At 45.5% G+C, this 17,756-nt stretch overlaps 1 protein-coding gene across 2 annotated transcripts in view; it reads left to right on the plus strand.

Moving 5' to 3' along the window:
* Positions 1 to 12,512, plus strand: part of BUB1B (BUB1 mitotic checkpoint serine/threonine kinase B) — a 37,331-nt gene extending 24,819 nt beyond the window's left edge. For both annotated transcript variants that reach the window (XM_060261342.1, XM_060261343.1), the window contains exons 18-23: positions 333 to 445; positions 1,680 to 1,841; positions 2,356 to 2,498; positions 3,794 to 3,965; positions 4,380 to 4,486; positions 12,029 to 12,512. In XM_060261342.1, coding sequence (XP_060117325.1) covers positions 333 to 445; positions 1,680 to 1,841; positions 2,356 to 2,498; positions 3,794 to 3,965; positions 4,380 to 4,486; positions 12,029 to 12,218 — 887 coding nt within the window. In that variant the 3' untranslated portion in view covers positions 12,219 to 12,512. The remainder of the gene's footprint in view (positions 1 to 332; positions 446 to 1,679; positions 1,842 to 2,355; positions 2,499 to 3,793; positions 3,966 to 4,379; positions 4,487 to 12,028) is intronic.
* Positions 12,513 to 17,756: the final 5,244 nt, after the last annotated feature.

A 17,756-nucleotide genomic window follows, 5' to 3' on the forward strand; every position in this document is an offset into this window, starting at 1 on the left:
TTTATAATTGAATAGCACTTCTGGGAAATACTGAAAGTTTTCATGTGGCCAAACTAATGTGGCAACTGTATTTGTAGCTTTTATATATATTTAAGTGGATAGAGAATGTTTATAGTATCCATTTATCTGTATACCAATCTATGTGGGATTATAGATTATACCAATCTAAGTGGGAAGGGGTAGCTGATCTTGCATATACTCTCACTTCAGGCTTGTAACATGAAAGCCAACAAAATGGCTTTTGTAAGAAGTACAGCTGTCCTGATGATATACATCTTTGTGAATAAGTAGTCTTGGTAGTGATGACAGCAGACTTAATTTTGCTTCAATAGGCAATGAAATTTACAGTATCACTCGAGAGTATGTTATCAGCAAAGATGACAAGATGTTCTCTGCTGTGTTATCCAACTTTCCTCATGAAACCTTGAAGACATTTTTAATAAAGGTATTTTATCCTACTTACGGCCCACTGCTTAACCTTTCCCCATCCTCACTGAGCTTTTATCAAATATTCTTGTTTTATTTCTAAATAGCAGCTGGGCCCTCTTCTGTTCTAAATAGTGCCTAATGCATTCTTGATGCCTCTTTCAGCATGTTCTACAAGTTGTTTTTTTAAATAGTTCTCAGTAGGGACCCCTCCTCCCCCACTCTCTTATTCAGTTGGGTAGGGGTATCTACTATTTTATATTGAGTGGAAAGGTCAGAGCTATTGAGCTAACAAATTCAGAATCTCTCATATCTGCTTGTACATTATCTCAATTTACATTTCATTAATAGTTCACTGTTGATGGCACCAAAGTTGTCTACTTTTGGACTCCCTATATGTGTACAGGTTGATGTAACTGCAATTAAGAGCGGGGGGGGGGGGCAGATAAAATCAATATCAGATGGAAGTAATGCAGATGAAACCAAGCAACACAGGGGGAAACCAAGTACACGCCACCTCAACCATAGGCCTGGCAGAACATCTCCATTTTACAGGCCCTGCGGGAACTGCATTAGGCCCCACAGGGCCTGGATCTCACTTGGGAAACTGTTCCCACAGGCCAGGGCCTGGGCAGAAAAAGCCCAGCAGGCTGAGCAGACTTCCTTCAGTCTGGGGATCACCAGTAGATGTTGATCTACAGAGCATAATACTCTTTGGGGGATGTATTGGGAGAGATGGTCCTGAAAGTATGTTGGTCCCAGACTGCAAAGGGCTTTAAAGATTAGAACCAGCATCTTGAACCTGACTCGGTATTCAACTGGAAGCCAGTGCAGCTGGTGGAGCACAGGTTGTACGTGTGCTCTCAGTGGTGTCCCTCTAAGAACACACACCACTGCATTCTGGACCAACTGAAGCTTCCGGATCAGTTCAGTCTTAAGGGAAGCCCAGCATAAAGCAAATTACAGTACTCCAATTTGGAGGTGACAATTGCATTGCTGCAAGATCATGGGGGGAGAGGTAGGGGCCCAGTTGTCTGACATGGTTAGATGGTATAATGCTAATCTGGTAACATTTGTGACTTGGGCCTTTTAAATTTGGTCTTTGGATTGGGTTTCCTGGTGGTGGGGTATCAGCATTAACACTTCAAGATGATATTGTGCTATATAACAGCATTAAAACTTTTTAAAATTGTATTTGAATAATGTATTAGGATTGGGTCATTGGGAAATTGTCATTTTTTTTAAATGCGTAGGTGCACTCTGAACCAGTGCCTTGGGACTTTTACATCACACTGCGACTGCAAGAACAACTTGATGCTGGGTTTGATCAGAGCTTCAGTGACAGCTGCACATGTTTCTTGTACCACAATGGCTGTGTGACTCTACATAAAGAGATAAATCGATTTACTGTTCAGGTCAGCATGGACAACAAGAATATGATTTAGGGAGAACTGAGGTGCACACTAACATAGATATTGGGTTCTGCTGGGTATAGTGTAGGGTAACTAGGCACCATGTATAAACCAGGGACTAAACATAGATAAGACAAGAAGAACAGAGTAAAAAGAGAGAGGAGAGAGATGAGTAAATTGGACTGATGAAGGCGTGAAAAATCAGTTTCTTCTCTGAGTAAAGTGCTGACATTTGTGTCATTGCATAACTTTGGGCAAGGGTTTAAAATACAAAATCAAGTTTCTGATGTCTGTTTAATCTTTTGAGGATTTTTGGTCACAAATACTGAAAAAGACAGAAGTGTACTGTTAAATTAACTTTCCTCATGTATCTGAAAGAGGAAAGTAAGGCATGGAGTTTAAATTTTAGAGCATACTTCCCTCAATCTCTCTGTGGCCCTAGTTATTAGCTATCTTATGGTCTTGGAGCCAGTGTAGTATAAATTAGTATTGCAACGTACCAATCCTTTCTTCTCAGGATATGATCCAGTTCTGTACAGTTATTCCACAAGAAGTGATCTTGCTGATTGTTGACAATCTCCTAGATGTGGTGGCAAAATTACATACAGTGGAAATAGTTCATGGAAACTTGCATCCAGCAACATTATTCTTGGGAGACAGGTTGGCTTTATCAGAAAACTGAACTTTTTTGCAATTGTATTAGTGGTTTCAAAAGTTGGGGAATTGGAAGCAAAGATGTTAGGACAGGAATCTAATTGTAATGCATATTCTTACCTCACTATAGCTAATTCTAAGTAAATAGTTTAGGGAAAAGTGTGGTAGTAAGATACATTCTTACATAGTTTTATTTCTAGCTAATTTCTAAGGCCCATAGGCAGCTTAGATCAGAAACATGTCACTAAGAACTCATTTATACTAGAAGTGTACATTATTCAGTGTCTTCCCGTTCACAATTACTGAAGGGATGTTGGCTTTGGAATTGTAGAGGAGATAGCATGCTACTTGTTTATGCCAACAGGGTGATATCCCACTGTCTATAATGGTAAAATGCATAGAGTGTGTTAGAATACTGTAATGAAGAAATACATAAGGTGCAAGATCTATACTTTGCCATAGTCACAGCCCTTCATCTGAATTAAGGGGAGGTAAATGTTGTCTATATACCAGGGCTGTTATATGGATGACAGAATGTATGTAAATAGCATTGTTAACGTTTGAATTGTACTACTGAAGTGGCTTATACAAAATTACTAAGTACATAAATGGGGGACATAAGAGTTTCTGAAATGGAGAATTTTCCATTGCTTAATTTTTTTTGCAGAAAATTTCCATAGTCATAGTTTCATAAAATTAACAAGAACGAATGGATGCCATTGTCAATAAAACATTAGGCAACTTTACAACGCCAAGTTTGTGCTCAGTGTTTTTTTTTTTCTTTCAGGAATGATTCCCCAGGAATTTTTTTGAGATTACGTGTATTCTTTGTTGATTTGTAAACCTGGCAGTGTGATGAGGAATAGAACCATAAGCACCTGTAATAATTGATCATTGGCTGCAGGTCAGATCAAGCCCAGCTCTATAGTTTTTAAATCTCCTCTCACATGAATCTAGTAAGGAACTAACAAGTAATGCAGGTGTTGAGGTGCTTCAGGGACCCCCATAAATGAGTTCCGTTCTGTTGAAGCAGATTAGTGGATAGCCATGTCCAATGATTATCATGCACAGCTCTTTGGATATGCTAAATTTAATCTGTCAACACTTTGCCATGCCTTTGTTTTTTTTTCCAAATTGAAATAATGTAAGGGAAAGAATTACTATTCTAATAAAAATAATTTCCACTTAACATTCATTTAGTGCCTTTTTAAATAGGCAAACACTAGACTGAAAAAGTTGCATGGCTAAGTGTGAATACAATATAAAACTCACAGAACTGTTTAATTCATATTTTTCCATAGAATCTGTGATTCCTTTGGCAGTGCTGAGACTGTGAGTGCTCTGAAGGTGGTAGATTTCTTTCATAGTCTGGACTTGAAGCTACAGCCAAGAATGAATATTCTGAAAGACTTTCCAGTAGCTCAGACCAAGACTGGGCAACAGCTCCTAAATGAAAAATCTCTTGCTTACCAGGTGAGCAAGGGGAAATTCCAGTGGTGGTCCCGGAGTGCATCTGCATGCATCAGATGTACTGTTCTTTATGCAGTTGTCATGGGACTGTGAAGCTGTTTGTGTTAACATTACAGCCTCTCATGTAAGAATGTGCCATATCCCTCTCTGTACTGGTTGTAAGAAGTGAGTAACATATATCTTAAGTTTCATTAACACATGCAGCTAATTGCTTTAACTCTGTGGAAGGCTAAAGCCACTAGTGTTTGTTTAAAAACAGATTAATTTCTAAACTTTCTCTTGGGTTGATGTGTACTAGAAGTTCCTATGCAGAAGCCATATAGAAACTGATGTGGTATTTTTGTTATGGATTGTGGTTCTAAAAGATGCAGTTCTAACAAATGTTATGCAATAAATGTTGGTATGCTGTGGTTTCAGGTGGACCTGATAGGCATTGCCAATACAGTCCACTTTATGCTCTTTGGGGAATGTCTTCAAGTTCATCAGGAAGAAGGCCACTGGAAAACTGTCAGAGATTTATCTCAGTAAGTACTGGACAACAGTTCAGCTCTTTTAGCACTTTCCCTCACTGAACTTTTTAAAAAAAATTCTACGCTGGTTTTAGTGATAGTGTGTTAGCAAAGAGATCTGTCCTTTTAACAATGTAATAAAATTTTAGATGTTTTTATTCCTTCCATCATATGTATTTAGGTTTTCCTAGGTCTCCTATTCATGTACTGACCAAATCCAAACCAGCTTGGCTGTAGCAAGGGGAAGAAGTTATATACTTTCAAACCACAGCTGAGAGCTTAGCACAGTCTTCGGAAAAAAAGCTAGTGTTTTGGAAATACATACAATTATACAGGGGTCGTTTTGTAGAAAAATAGGTGGTAGAGCTCATCCAGGATTGTTATGCAGCTGCACCTACTATTCAGTGGACAAGGTGGGAAGGAGGAGGTGGAACTCTCAGAAAGGTTCAGGAGCTGTGCTCCTGTGAGCTGCTGCTAAATCTGAGGCCTGCAATTATATAACCTGTATTTATTAACTGATATGTTTTAAAGCAGGTTATTTTGTTTATTTTAAGAAACAAAATTGTCTTGACAGTCTCAGTTAACATAAGTTGACATTATAGTAATGGAGCTAAGACATGGAATGGAGGTCAGCAACGCCCCCTTCTTTCTATGCTTTCTATCTATGCTTGGGCAGACAAATTGTAGGGATATTTTTTGTATTGGACAAACTCACTGAAAACAGGCAAGCCTCCTCTGGCAACATAGTCCACTCCTCCCTACTTTGCAAATGGGAGCCTTTTTTACTTTGGAATTTTGGATTGCCTTCCCAACCTACAACTATTCCTCCAGGGGGGTATCTCTCACTTTTGGCAATACACTAATTTATTCTCTTCTTTATTTCTCTGGCACACCTCTTTGTATACCTGTAATGCATATTAATTTGTTAGCATGTCTCTGATTACTTTGGTGGCCAGGGGCTAAGCTTTCTTTTTTCTTTGTTGAACCTATGCAACATTTGGGTAGAAGCTAAGATGTGGTTGTAGTTGATCTTTTGCTGCTTCTTTTCAGTGTTGTTGCTTTTTTGTATTGCTTTCAATTTCAATAAAAATTTGAAAAAATAGCAGCAGAGCTAAATATAGAGACATGCAAATTGATGATACTTGGTTTACTCAGAAGTGTCTCCTAGTCTCACATTTTAGTATGAAATACCTCTGCTGTTTAACTTATTGCAGGAAGAAATGTCAAAATAAACTCTCTTTGTTAACAAACTTCCATCCCTGCCCCCACCTCTCTGGTGTATTATGACAAATATCCCTTTCCTAGTTTTTAAAAGCTTCAGGAATAAAAAAGGGAATGATAAATGGTCTGAAGTAAAGGCTTTAATGTAGTGTAAAGGTGTGGTGTGTTGCAGGGGGTGAAAGGTGGACTCAGTCTTCAGATATCCCTTGTGCTGACAAACACTCTTAAGACTCAAGGAGAAAGGGCATTTGATTGTGCATGATTCAATTGTTTAAAAATGTAGAGGGATCACTTTGTGATTGGCAATTTGACTTCTTGGTAGCTGGTCTGACTGTTTCAAAGCTTGGGGTAAGCTTAGTATAAGAAGACTTAAGCTCATGGAGTACCAGTGATCTCATATGCGTAGTTATGCTGTAGTAGGAAGAAATTTGCATGAATAAGGTCCAGGACTTCGAAGGAAGTATTTTCAGGCAGGGAAGTTGGATGCTGCAGACATGCTGTGGTTGGGCTGTCCTCATCTAGAAATACAGTGCAAATGTTTATCATCAGGTGACCTGTAATATAACATAACGGGGTTTTTTACAAAGCTCAACATCCATATATCTAAAACCAGTCATTCGAACAAATGAAGTAAAACCAGGAAATAAATATGCATTTCACATAGTAACCCCCCCACATATTAATTCACTATTCTCATTAACTCACAAAGCATTAACTCACTATTCTCCTCAGCTAGAGGACTTTAATAAATGGTATGGGTACAGGAATTAGGCATTGGGCAGATCGCAGTGGATATTTAGCTAAATTTGGGTTGCATGGCTGAGCCAAGACTTGCAATTAAGTGGGATCTTGAGGTTCATTGACTAGAACTGGGGAGTTGGGATGTAGTACTTGGTGAGAGTGCTGGACCGAATACAGGTTGTCCCTCCTTGAAATCCTGCTTGTCTATAAAGCTACCTAGGGGTCTTTGAGTAGCTCACTGTGACTCAGTGTAAACAACCTACCTCATAGGGTAAGAACCATATAGCCCACCCAGCTTTGTTTAGAGGAAAGGTGAAATACAAATGTTGTACAATTGTCCAGTTCCAGCATTTGTTTTTGCAAGAGACAATTGGACTTTTAAGTTCTAATTACCCCTTGTCACAGTCTGGATTCAGGCCAATCACATGGAACTTCAGTGCTGCTTTTGTCTCAGATGTCATAGAGAAGCTTAATAAGTTAAAGAATTTCCATGGAACTGCTTTATACCTGCAGCACACCAGTCTTTTCTTTGAAGACGGCTCAGGTTGACATGGAACTCCACTGAGTAATGTTTGCCTGATGCTTATAGTTTCACCTTTGTGGCACTTGTTTTTCTAATCTATTTTTGTAGTGTCAAGGGAATGTTACATACATATTGAAGATTGATCTGTGCACTTCTGCTATCAAACCATTCTGACAACTTGTATTTAAGCAAGTTAGAAAATTCCAAGAAAGTGATCTATTACACTTCTCCATTTTAAAGCACAAGAACTAAGTTGCCTTTTATAGATAGGCTTAAAATAGATAGATCTGCATCAGCAGCAGCACTTCATGGAGTTGGCTCATAAAGTGGGTGTGATGAATTTGCAGGGAGCCTAAAGCCAAAATACCAAAGAATGACGTCTTACAGTATATTCATTTCTTGCTTACACTGAGTAGAACATTCAGTATACTGCAAAAATATCTCTGCCAAATATATTTTATGTGTAGGAACTCGTTGTTCTTAAAGTGATTGTTTAATTACACAGATGGAAACTTTCCTGCTAGACAGACAAATTTGACTAAGGTGGTTCCAGTTAACCCTGCTTTTCTGCCTAGGCAGCACAGGTTTTTTTATTTAATTTCGACCAGAACCAATGGGTTGAAATTAAATCAAGAGTTTCCGGCTCAACATTAGGAAGAACTTCCTGACCGTTAGAACAATTCCTCAGTGGAACAGGCTTCCTCAGGAGGTGGTGGGTTCTCCTTGGAGGTTTTTAAACAGAGGCTGGATGGCCATCTAACAACAATGAAGATCTTGTGAATTTAGGGGGAAGTGTTTGTGAGTTTTCTGCATTGTGCAGGGTGTTGGATTAAATGACCCTAGAGGTCTCTTCCAACTCTATGATTCTATAAGTTCAGTTGAATACAAATATTACATATATTTGGGCTACATAAGGCTTTATGATTGTAATGTAATGTAATGTAAAATTTTATTTATATCCCGCCCTCCCCCGCCGAAGCAGGCTCAGGGCGGCTAACAGCATTTCAAGTAAACAATACAATAATAAAAACATTAAATTCACATTAAAATTCACATTAAAACCAGTCAATAGTCAATAATTAATTAAAACATTCCTAAATTAACACTGGCGGTAAACATTATTAATCTGGCGGTAAACATTAATTCAGTTATTGGTGAACGCCTGTTTGAAGAGGGCGGTCTTGCAGGCCCTGCGGAACTGGTCTAAGTTCCGCAGGGCCCGCACCTCCTCTGGGAGTTGGTTCCAGAGTTGTGGGGCCGCAACGGAAAAGGCCCGAGTGCGGGTGCTTTGAAGTTTAACTTCTTTTGGCCCAGGGATATTCAGTCTGCTTTTCCCCACTGACCTCAGTGCTCTCTGGGGCTCATATGGGGAGAGACGGTCCCGCAGGTAGGTCGGTCCTTGGCCATATAGGGCTTTAAAGGTTATGACCAGCACTTTGTACTGGATCCGGTATACGATTGGCAGCCAGTGCAGTCCGCGCAGCCCCGGCCGTATATGTTCCCGTCTTGGGAGACCAAGTAACAGCCTGGCCGCCGCGTTCTGCACTAGCTGCAGCTCCCGGGTCCGGTACAGAGGCAGCCCCATGTAGAGAGCGTTACAGTAGTCCAATCTTGAGGCGACCGTCGCGTGGATCACCATTGCTAGGTCCCGACGCTCTAGGAAAGGGGCCAGCTGCCTCACCTGCCTCAGGTGGAAGAATGCTGATTTGGCAGTGGCTGTTATCTGGGCCTCCATTGATAATGAAGGCTCTAGTAAGGCGCCCAGGCTCTTCACCCGCTGCGCCGTCTTCAGCGGCGCCTCGTCAAAGGCCGGGAGAGATATTTCCTTCCCCAGAGTGCCACGACCCACATGGAGAACCTCTGTCTTCGCTGGATTTAACTTCAGCCCACTCAGTCTAAGCCACGTTGCAACTGCCTGCAAAGCCCAGTCCAGGTTCCCCGGGGCGGAGGCGGGCTGGCCGTCCATTAGTAGATAGAGCTGGGTGTCATCTGCATATTGATGGCAACCCAGCCCAAATCTCCGGGCAATCTGGGCGAGGGGGCGCATATAGATGTTGAATAACATCGGGGAGAGAACTGCTCCCTGGGGCACCCCACAGTCTAGTGTGCGCCTCTGGGATCGCTCACCCCCAATCGCCACCCTCTGTCCCCGACCCATGAGGAAGGAGGAGAGCCATTGTAAGGCCAGCCCCTCAACCCCTATGTCGGCGAGGCGGTGGATCAGCAACCGATGGTCAACTGTATCAAATGCAGCCGACAGATCTAATAACATCAGTATTGCTGCACCGCCTCGATCCAGTTGCCGCTGGAGGTCATCCACCAAGGCGACCAGGACCATCTCCGTCCCGTGGCCCGGCCGGAAGCCAGACTGGCACGGGTCTAAGACAGAAGCGTCATCTAGAAATCTCTGTAGCTGCAACGCCACTGCCCTCTCGATAATTTCACCTAAAAATGGTAAATTGGACACTGGTCGGTAGTTTGCCAATTCGACCGGGTCTGCTGTAGGTTTTTTCAAGAGGGGGCGGACCAAGGCCTCTTTCAGAGGCGTTGGAAAATGCCCCTCTAGGAGGGATCTATTTATGATGTCCCGTAGGGGACATCTAAGCTCCCTCTGGCAGGATTTAATCAGCCAAGAGGGGCAAGGGTCCAAATCACATGTTGTTGGGCGAGCAGCAGAGAGAATTCCATCAACTTCCTCCAGGCTGAGTGGGTCGAAGTGGTCCAGTACTAAATCTGAAGACAGGCGCGGAGCCTCAGTTTCACTTACTGTGTCTAATGTGATAGGCAGGTCTTGGCGGAGCGATGAGATTTTATCTGCAAAATATTTCGCAAATGCCTCACAGCCTATTTCTAATTCCCTAATATTTGGTTTGCCTTGTGGCAATGTTGTAAGATCTCCAATAACTCTAAACAATTGTGCTGGGCGCGATTTTGCAGATGCAATCTTGGCTGCAAAGTATTCTTTCTTTGCAGCCTTGACTGCCATCTCATAAGACCTCATAAGCGTTCTATAGGATGTTCTCGTCGCTTCGTCCCGAGTATGCCTCCACCGTCTCTCTAGTCGTCTGAGCCCTTGCTTCAGCTGGCGTAACTCCAAGGTATACCATGGTGCCAGCCTCTTGCGAGGGCGCCAAGGTGCAATTTCATCGATAGCCCTGGATAGCTGGCCCTGCCAGACTTCCACCAGGTCATCGAGGGAATTGCCAGTGGGCCAGGGATCCCTCAGGGCTGTTTGGAACCGTTCCGGGTCCATCAAGCCCCGGGGGCGAGCCAAAATAGGCTCTCCGCCCATACAGGGTTGGGGCAACGTCTCCATACGGGCCTTAAGGGCTAGGTGGTCCGACCATGGAACCGCTTCAGCCGCGATATCGTTCACCAAAATCCCGGATGCAAAGATCAGGTCTAATGTGTGCCCGGCCTGGTGCGTGGGAGTTGTGACAAATTGAGAGAGCCCCAGTGTCGCCATGGAAGACACTAGGTCCATCGCCTGAGTGGAGGCCGTGTCATCGGCATGGACATTGAAGTCACCCAGGACCATAAGCCCCGGGAACTCCAATGCCCAGCCCGCCACTGCCTCCAATAGTGATGGTAAGGCGCTGGCTGGTGCGTTGGGCGTACGGTACACCAGCCAGATCGCCAACCCCTCTCCAACATCCCATGTCAGGCCGGCACATTCAATGCCATCGATCCTTGGAGCCGGGAGAGCCCGAAAGGTGTAATCCTCCTGTATGAACAACGCTACCCCTCCCCCCCGCCCGTTGTTCCGTGACTGGTGAAAGACCGAGTAACCTGGGGGGGGTCATCTGGGAGAGAGCTACTGTCTCTCCATCCCGCACCCAGGTCTCGGTCACGCAAGCCAGGTCCACATCCTGTTGGAGTAGAAACTCCTTGAGGGTCGAGGTCTTATTGTTGATGGACCTGGCGTTGCATAACACCAGTGACGGAGACGGGCATTTCCTCTTGGTCCCACTACCTACCAACGTTGGGATGGGAAGTAGACTAGAAGGTGGCCGAGCACCATTTTGTCTCTGTCTCCTTCTCTTGTGTATCTGTCTATTCCCACCGTCATATCTTCCCCTCCCCAGGAGCACTGGAATCCCTTGGGCAGACATCCGCACTTGTCTGGATAGCTCACAGTATAACCTCTCGCGATTGATCTCCTAATCTATCCCTACCTGTCGTTTAACTTATCCCCCCCTCTACCAACTCCTCCTATTCTTGGCTGCTAACTCACTAATTACATCTTAATTTAATTAATTTAATAACCCAACCTAATCTCCCCTTCTGATCAATTAATAAGAAATTATAAATTCAATCGATTCCAGCACAGTTAATAAATAAATAAATAAATACTCCCTCCCACCATTCCTAGTTGCTGTGCTAAAATTTGTAAATATAGATATATATAAATTTATATATATGATTGGATTATTATGCATAGGTCTTATTCTGGTCTTGGATGAGGTTTCCTAAAGAGTTGGTAGGGGAATGCTTTAGTGCACAGAAGATCAGACCTGCAGTTTTGTTCAAGTAAGAAATAACAGTAGTGTGTGAATGTTTCTGCTGAATGTTAGCATGTGTGCATTTATTGAAATGCACACTGCCTTGAGCCCTTGAGGGAGTGGTCTATAAGTCAAATAAATAATAATATTTCCAGAGATCTGGTGGTGATCCTTGTATGTTATTAGGGAAATTTTTTTGAGGAAGAAAACTTCCTTTAAGTAGGCAGAGGATGATAGAAGAAAGGCTCAGAATTTGATATCTGTGTGTACACACACAAAAGCACTTGATTTGCTGCTTATAAATTAGTATGCACAACTTGCACATATTAAGCTAGACTTTTGTAAGTGAATATTTATATAAGATTCTCAAGCATCTTAATACCAACTTTAGTGACTAGTCCAGATGCCTTAGTAGCTAAAATGGACATTTGGGACACTTTTCCAGCATACTTTCATACATGTATATTGAGATTCAGAGAGTGGGCTATAGTCTTCAGAGGTCAATGAAATTTTAAGCAAGAATGCATATGCATGACATTCTCAGTGAGAACAGCTTTCTTTTTGGTTCAGATTTGGTGACAGTGACCTGTGGAGTAAGTTCTTTCTGCAAATTCTGAATGCAAATGGTAAGTCTACTGTGCATCTTTTAAGAGAACTAAGAGAAGACTTAAGAGGTGCATTTGACAGCTCTTTCCCAGAACGCCTCTCTGATTCCTTGACAAAGCTGGAACACCTTTTCAGCATTGAGACTATCATCTGACTATAGACTGATCATGCTTTTAATGTGTCTCAACTTTTCTTCCTTGCCTCACTCCTAGGAGCTGGAATGTTGTGCTTTAATTCTTTCACTTCTGTGTATATAAGGCATTGGTATGACATTCACAATCCCTTCGTGTCTTTAAAAAATGTGTGCTGGTACCTTAACTCTGTGTACCGTCAATATCTGTTCTCACTGAACCACTGTTGGATTAAACCTGCATATTATAGCTGCTGAATGTTAAATATTGATCACTCTGTGTTCACTGTTCAATAAAAGTTTTGTTATCACCTGTTACCTAGTTCTGAGACTGATTTTGAGTAACCTTTGATAAATGAAGTTTCTGTAGCCAAATTTAGCTCTTTCTGTAATTTTGGATTGGCATTTTCTAAAGGCTTGCCAGCTAAAAGGGTGTATGGGTTATATGGAGAAAGAAAAGGATATCATATCTAAGATGACAGAGATGGTAACAGAAAGCAGGCACATGCCAGTATTGTTACCCAATGGGGCCCCCTCACTTTAGGTGTGTGTATGCTCCAAGATCCCCTGGCCCTAGATGTTAGAGGTGTGGGAATGAAGTCCATCAGACTGATAGTAAAACTGGATCCCTCAAGCAAGGCTAGCATTTCCCTTAGGTACTCTCAAAAGCCTTTTGGGGACAGATTTGGGTAACAATATGATCAAAATCCATATATGTAATATAGTTAGAATAAGATAAATTGTGCCTGTTTTGGATATCTGTTTCTGGAACCACCCTAGTTCTTGATTAAATTGGCTGTCTAACTTGTCTTATACCCTGTAGATACTGTTGGATGGCGTTTCTGTTCATAAGTATATTCTCAGCATAAATTATAGTGATTGTTTGGGAGAGCAATTTGCCAATCAATTTAACCATAACTGCATAAGTAATAAAATTATTTTAATGCTGAAATATTTTTGTGAAGACTTAAGCAGTCCTATGGTGATCTAACAGGTTATTTGGATCTCTTCCTCTGATTCATGCTCTGGATGAAATTGACTTGTTAGATGGATTTGATCTTCTTCGTGGTCTCTGTGCATTCACACATATGGGTAATCCGCAGGATTGGCCCCGACCTCGGAGAGTTCAAAGCAATCTTGATCGTAGATCTGGCGCGCCTCCCACTTGTCCTGGGAGGAGGCAGCTACTGCGCATGCCTGGACAAGGGGGAGGTGCTTAGCCACTCAGTTTCTTCCTTACCGCCGACCGGATCGCACCTTCCTCGTTGATCTCCAACAATTACCTTCTCTTCGCTTCAATTCTTCATCTTCTACTTCTCCTGGTATCGTATAAAAAAAAAAAAAAAAAAAAAAAAGCCTTCTCTTACTATTCTTTCTGGACTTTCCCCTCCCTCCCCCCCCCCCTCCCCGGGCGGATGGAAGGAAGGGACAAGATAATTTTTAAACGCTGTACCAGCTGCTCATCCAAAATCCCCTCGTCCGACGGCCACTCTCTTTGCTTGTTCTGCCTTGGAGAGGCCCACCGTCCAGACTCCTGCGTGCACTGCAGCCAATTTGGCAAACAGGCCCGCAAGAACCGCGCCGCGAGACTCAAGAGCCACCTCATGGAAACCACACTCCGACCGGCCATGCCGCATGGCGGACAACAACAACCCGCGCCATCTTCCCCACACCTCGTGGGAGAGACGCAGTCGGCAGCTTCCGTGGCACAGAGTCCCTGTAAGCCTAAGACCGGCAAGCACTCCAAGAAGTCGGACGACCCCAAAAAGCGCCGCCGTTCCGATTCCGCCCACTCGGACCCGACGGGTAGCGTTAGCTCGAAAAAGCACAAAACCCGCCCTCTCGACTCGGCCTCGAACCCGACCACCAAACCGAAGGCTCCGAACCCGAGCGCCACTGCCTCCGGATCGATGCCGAAGACTCCGACGTCGAAGTCGACGGCAACACCGTCAATCACTCCGTTGGAAATCATCCGCATCTCATCTAAGTCGCCGTCCATTCCGAATTCCCCACCAGACCAGCTGCTGGATACGCACTCTACCGCATCCGTTAGGACCCGGCCTCTCGACCCCACTAGATTCATAGATCTCTCACAGCCAATAGATGCCCACGCGCTCACCAGAGAACCCTCGACCCCGAGAGCTCTCCCGACTAGACCACGATCTCGCAGTCGCAGACGCACCAGGTCCCGCAGTCGCCGACACACCAGGTCCCGCAGTCGCCGCCGCACCAGGTCCCGCAGTCGCCGCCGCACCAGGTCCCGCAGCCGCCGACGCTCCCGCAGCCACCGCAGGGGGAGACACTACTATTACTCTCCATCGAGATCCAGGTCTCCATCCCCACGGAACCGAAGACGGCACCGACGATCACCCTCCTACGATCGCCATTACCACAGCTACCAAGAGTCTCCTCGCTACCGAGATCGCACACACAGACTCCAAACTGCATCGGTCGAACCGCTTCACCACCATGACGACCCTACGAGTCTCGGCGCCGAACCGAAACTCCCATCGCCACTGGGATCCTCACACGCGGCTCCCAAGACAACACCTCAGCCCGACCTGCACCAAGGAACCGACGACGGATCCGAGGAGGAACTCTCCGACTCCGACCATTCTTCGGGTTCGGACCTACAATCCCCAGACTCCGACATAGCCAAGCCAGCAGACCTATCACCGTCTGAGGGCCCGAGATCCTACCTCGACCTTGTAGCAAACATGGCAAGCTCGCTAAATTTGAAACTCAATACGGACGCTCCCAGAGTCTCGGACGTCGTATTTGATCTAGTGCATGCGGATCTTCCATCCAGCTCCTCTCTTCCCATGCTCCCCGTCCTCCTAGAAACACTCAAAGAAGCATGGGACAAACCGGCATCAGTACCGCCAACATCCAAGAGGGTTGAAGCTCTGTACAAGATACACGCACCTGATTCCAAGTTCCTGTTCACCCACCCGGCTCCGAACTCGATCATTGTACATTCGTCTTCGAAGTCGAAGCAGACTAGACACCCGGTACCACCAGAACGGGAGGGCAAAAAACTCGACACGATTGGGAGAAAGATTTACGCCCTCACTACAGCCACAACCAAAATCCTCAACTACATGGCATGCTTTTCCGCATACACCCACAACCTCACCACTTCCCTCGCCGCATTGGTACCATCCCTGCCCGAGGCATCCCAAAAGTCAGCCACCACTACCCTGCAAGAGATGGCCAGAGTGAGCAAACAGCAAATCAACACTGCCCGTCACGCTGCACAGTGTTCCTCCAGAACCTTGGCCTCAGCCATAGCACTCCGCAGACACGCGTGGCTCAGGTCCTCCTCCCTCCAACCAGACATCAAATACAAGGTTGAAGATTTGCCCTTTGATGGCCTTGGCCTGTTTAGCTCATCTACAGATGACATCCTCACATCAGTAGACGATGGCAGGAAGAGGGCGAAACGACTGGGAGTCTCCCAACCTCTGACCCAATCCAATCGGCAAAGGAACTGGAGGTCCAGCCAATACAAAGGGACCAGATCCCCACGGCAACAGGAATCATGGAAGCGCAAACCACAGCAGTCCAAACCTTCCTTTCAAAACAGACGCCAAACAACCAAGAAACCTTCAACCACATCCAAACCGTCTCTCTGACCTCCCTGCCTCGAGCCGTCCAGTCTCCCTCCATCAGCCAAACCCATCAACACGACTACAACCATTCTACACTGCCTGGAGGACCATAACATCGGACGCCTGGGTCCTCGCCATCATTCAAAGAGGCTACCTAATAGAGTTTACGTCCACTCCAAAGCACCACCGATTCCTCACCACACCCCCGTCCGCACCCCTGCAGACAGAAATCGCGTCTCTGCTGGACAAAGGCGCGATAGAACCAGTCCCACCCCAATACCATCGCACCGGCTTCTACTCCCGGTACTTCCTGGTGCCAAAAAAGGACGGAGGACTCCGACCCATTCTCGACCTCCGCAAACTCAACCTACACATAACCTACAAGAAATTCCGTATGGTCACGCTTCAGGCAATCCTCCCGCTCATCCCAGAACGAGCATGGATGGCGTCCATAGACCTCCAGGATGCCTACTTCCACATTACAATCAATCATCATCACAGAAGATTCCTCAGGTTCGCCATAGGGAAGCAGCACTTCCAGTTCTGCTCCCTTCCCTTCGGCCTCTCCACAGCACCAAGGGTCTTCACCAAGTGCATGGCAGTAGTAGCAGCCACATTACGCCAGCAACAGATATCAATCTTCCCTTACATAGACGACTGGCTGATCGTCGCCCATTCCAGGGAGCAACTACAACTGGACGTCTCGACCACTCTCTCCACCCTGGCCACCTTAGGCCTCCTAGTCAACCTCTCAAAATCCAAACTAGTCCCTACCCAGAGGATTCAATTCATAGGAGCAGACATCTCCACGCTCTCGCAAACGGCTTTCCTACCTCAGGACAGGGCACTCGCCATACTGTCACTGGCCAACACTATCATCGCCCAGCGCTCCCAAACAGCGCTCACTTTCCAGAGAATGCTAGGCCTCATGGCAGCAACCACAGCAGTTCTGCGGTTTGCGAAGCTGCACATGCGTCCCCTCCAAATGTGGTTCGTAAGGACTTTTCGCCCTCACACACAACATCAATCCACACTACTCACCCTTCCACTACACATTGTGCCATCCCTCAAATGGTGGACCAAGGAACGTCACCTCTACAAGGGCATGCCATTCAAGCAGACACCGCCCGCGGTGATTGTAACCACAGATGCCTCCAAGTGGGGATGGGGAGCCCACTTGGAAGACCTCACGGTGCAGGGCCAGTGGACAGACTACGAACGCTCTCTCCACATAAATTGCCTGGAGCTCATCGCAGTGCACAAGGCCTTGCGGTCCTTCCTCCCATCGCTAAGGAACCAGCACGTCCAGATCACCTCCGACAACATCGCCACAGTCTTTTACATCAACAGGCAGGGCGGCACCGCCTCCGTCAGACTCTGCAAGAGAGCCCTGGCGCTGTGGCATTGGAGCATAAGCCAGGGCATCTTCCTCACGGCCGTACACCTACCAGGGGTCGAGAACACCCAGGCAGACGCCCTGAGTCGCCACTCCACCAACAACCACGAGTGGTCCATCAACAGCCGATACATCCGACAGATCTTCAGCATCTTCGGACAACCGAAGATAGATGTATTTGCTTCACCGTCAAATGCCCAATGCACCCGCTTCTACATGAGAGGTCCTCCATCCCACCTCTCCAGGGGGGATGCCTTCCTACAAACTTGGAACGGAACACTCCACTACCTCTTCCCCCCCATTCCACTTATCACCAGAGTTCTACAGAAGATTCAGGTAGACCACACAAACTGCATCCTCATAACTCCATGGTGGCCGCGCCAACCCTGGTTTATGACCTTGCTGCTCCTGTCCAACAATACCTTCATCCAACTCCCTCAAACACGGGATCTCCTCTCTCAACAGGACGGCAGGGTCCTTCACCACAACCCGGCATCGCTCAAATTAACAGCCTGGAGAATCGGTTTCTAGACTTCCCCCCGGAGGTCCGTCAGG

Source organism: Heteronotia binoei, chromosome 21 (assembly GCF_032191835.1).
Source record: "Heteronotia binoei isolate CCM8104 ecotype False Entrance Well chromosome 21, APGP_CSIRO_Hbin_v1, whole genome shotgun sequence".
NCBI classification, from domain to species: domain Eukaryota; kingdom Metazoa; phylum Chordata; class Lepidosauria; order Squamata; family Gekkonidae; genus Heteronotia; species Heteronotia binoei.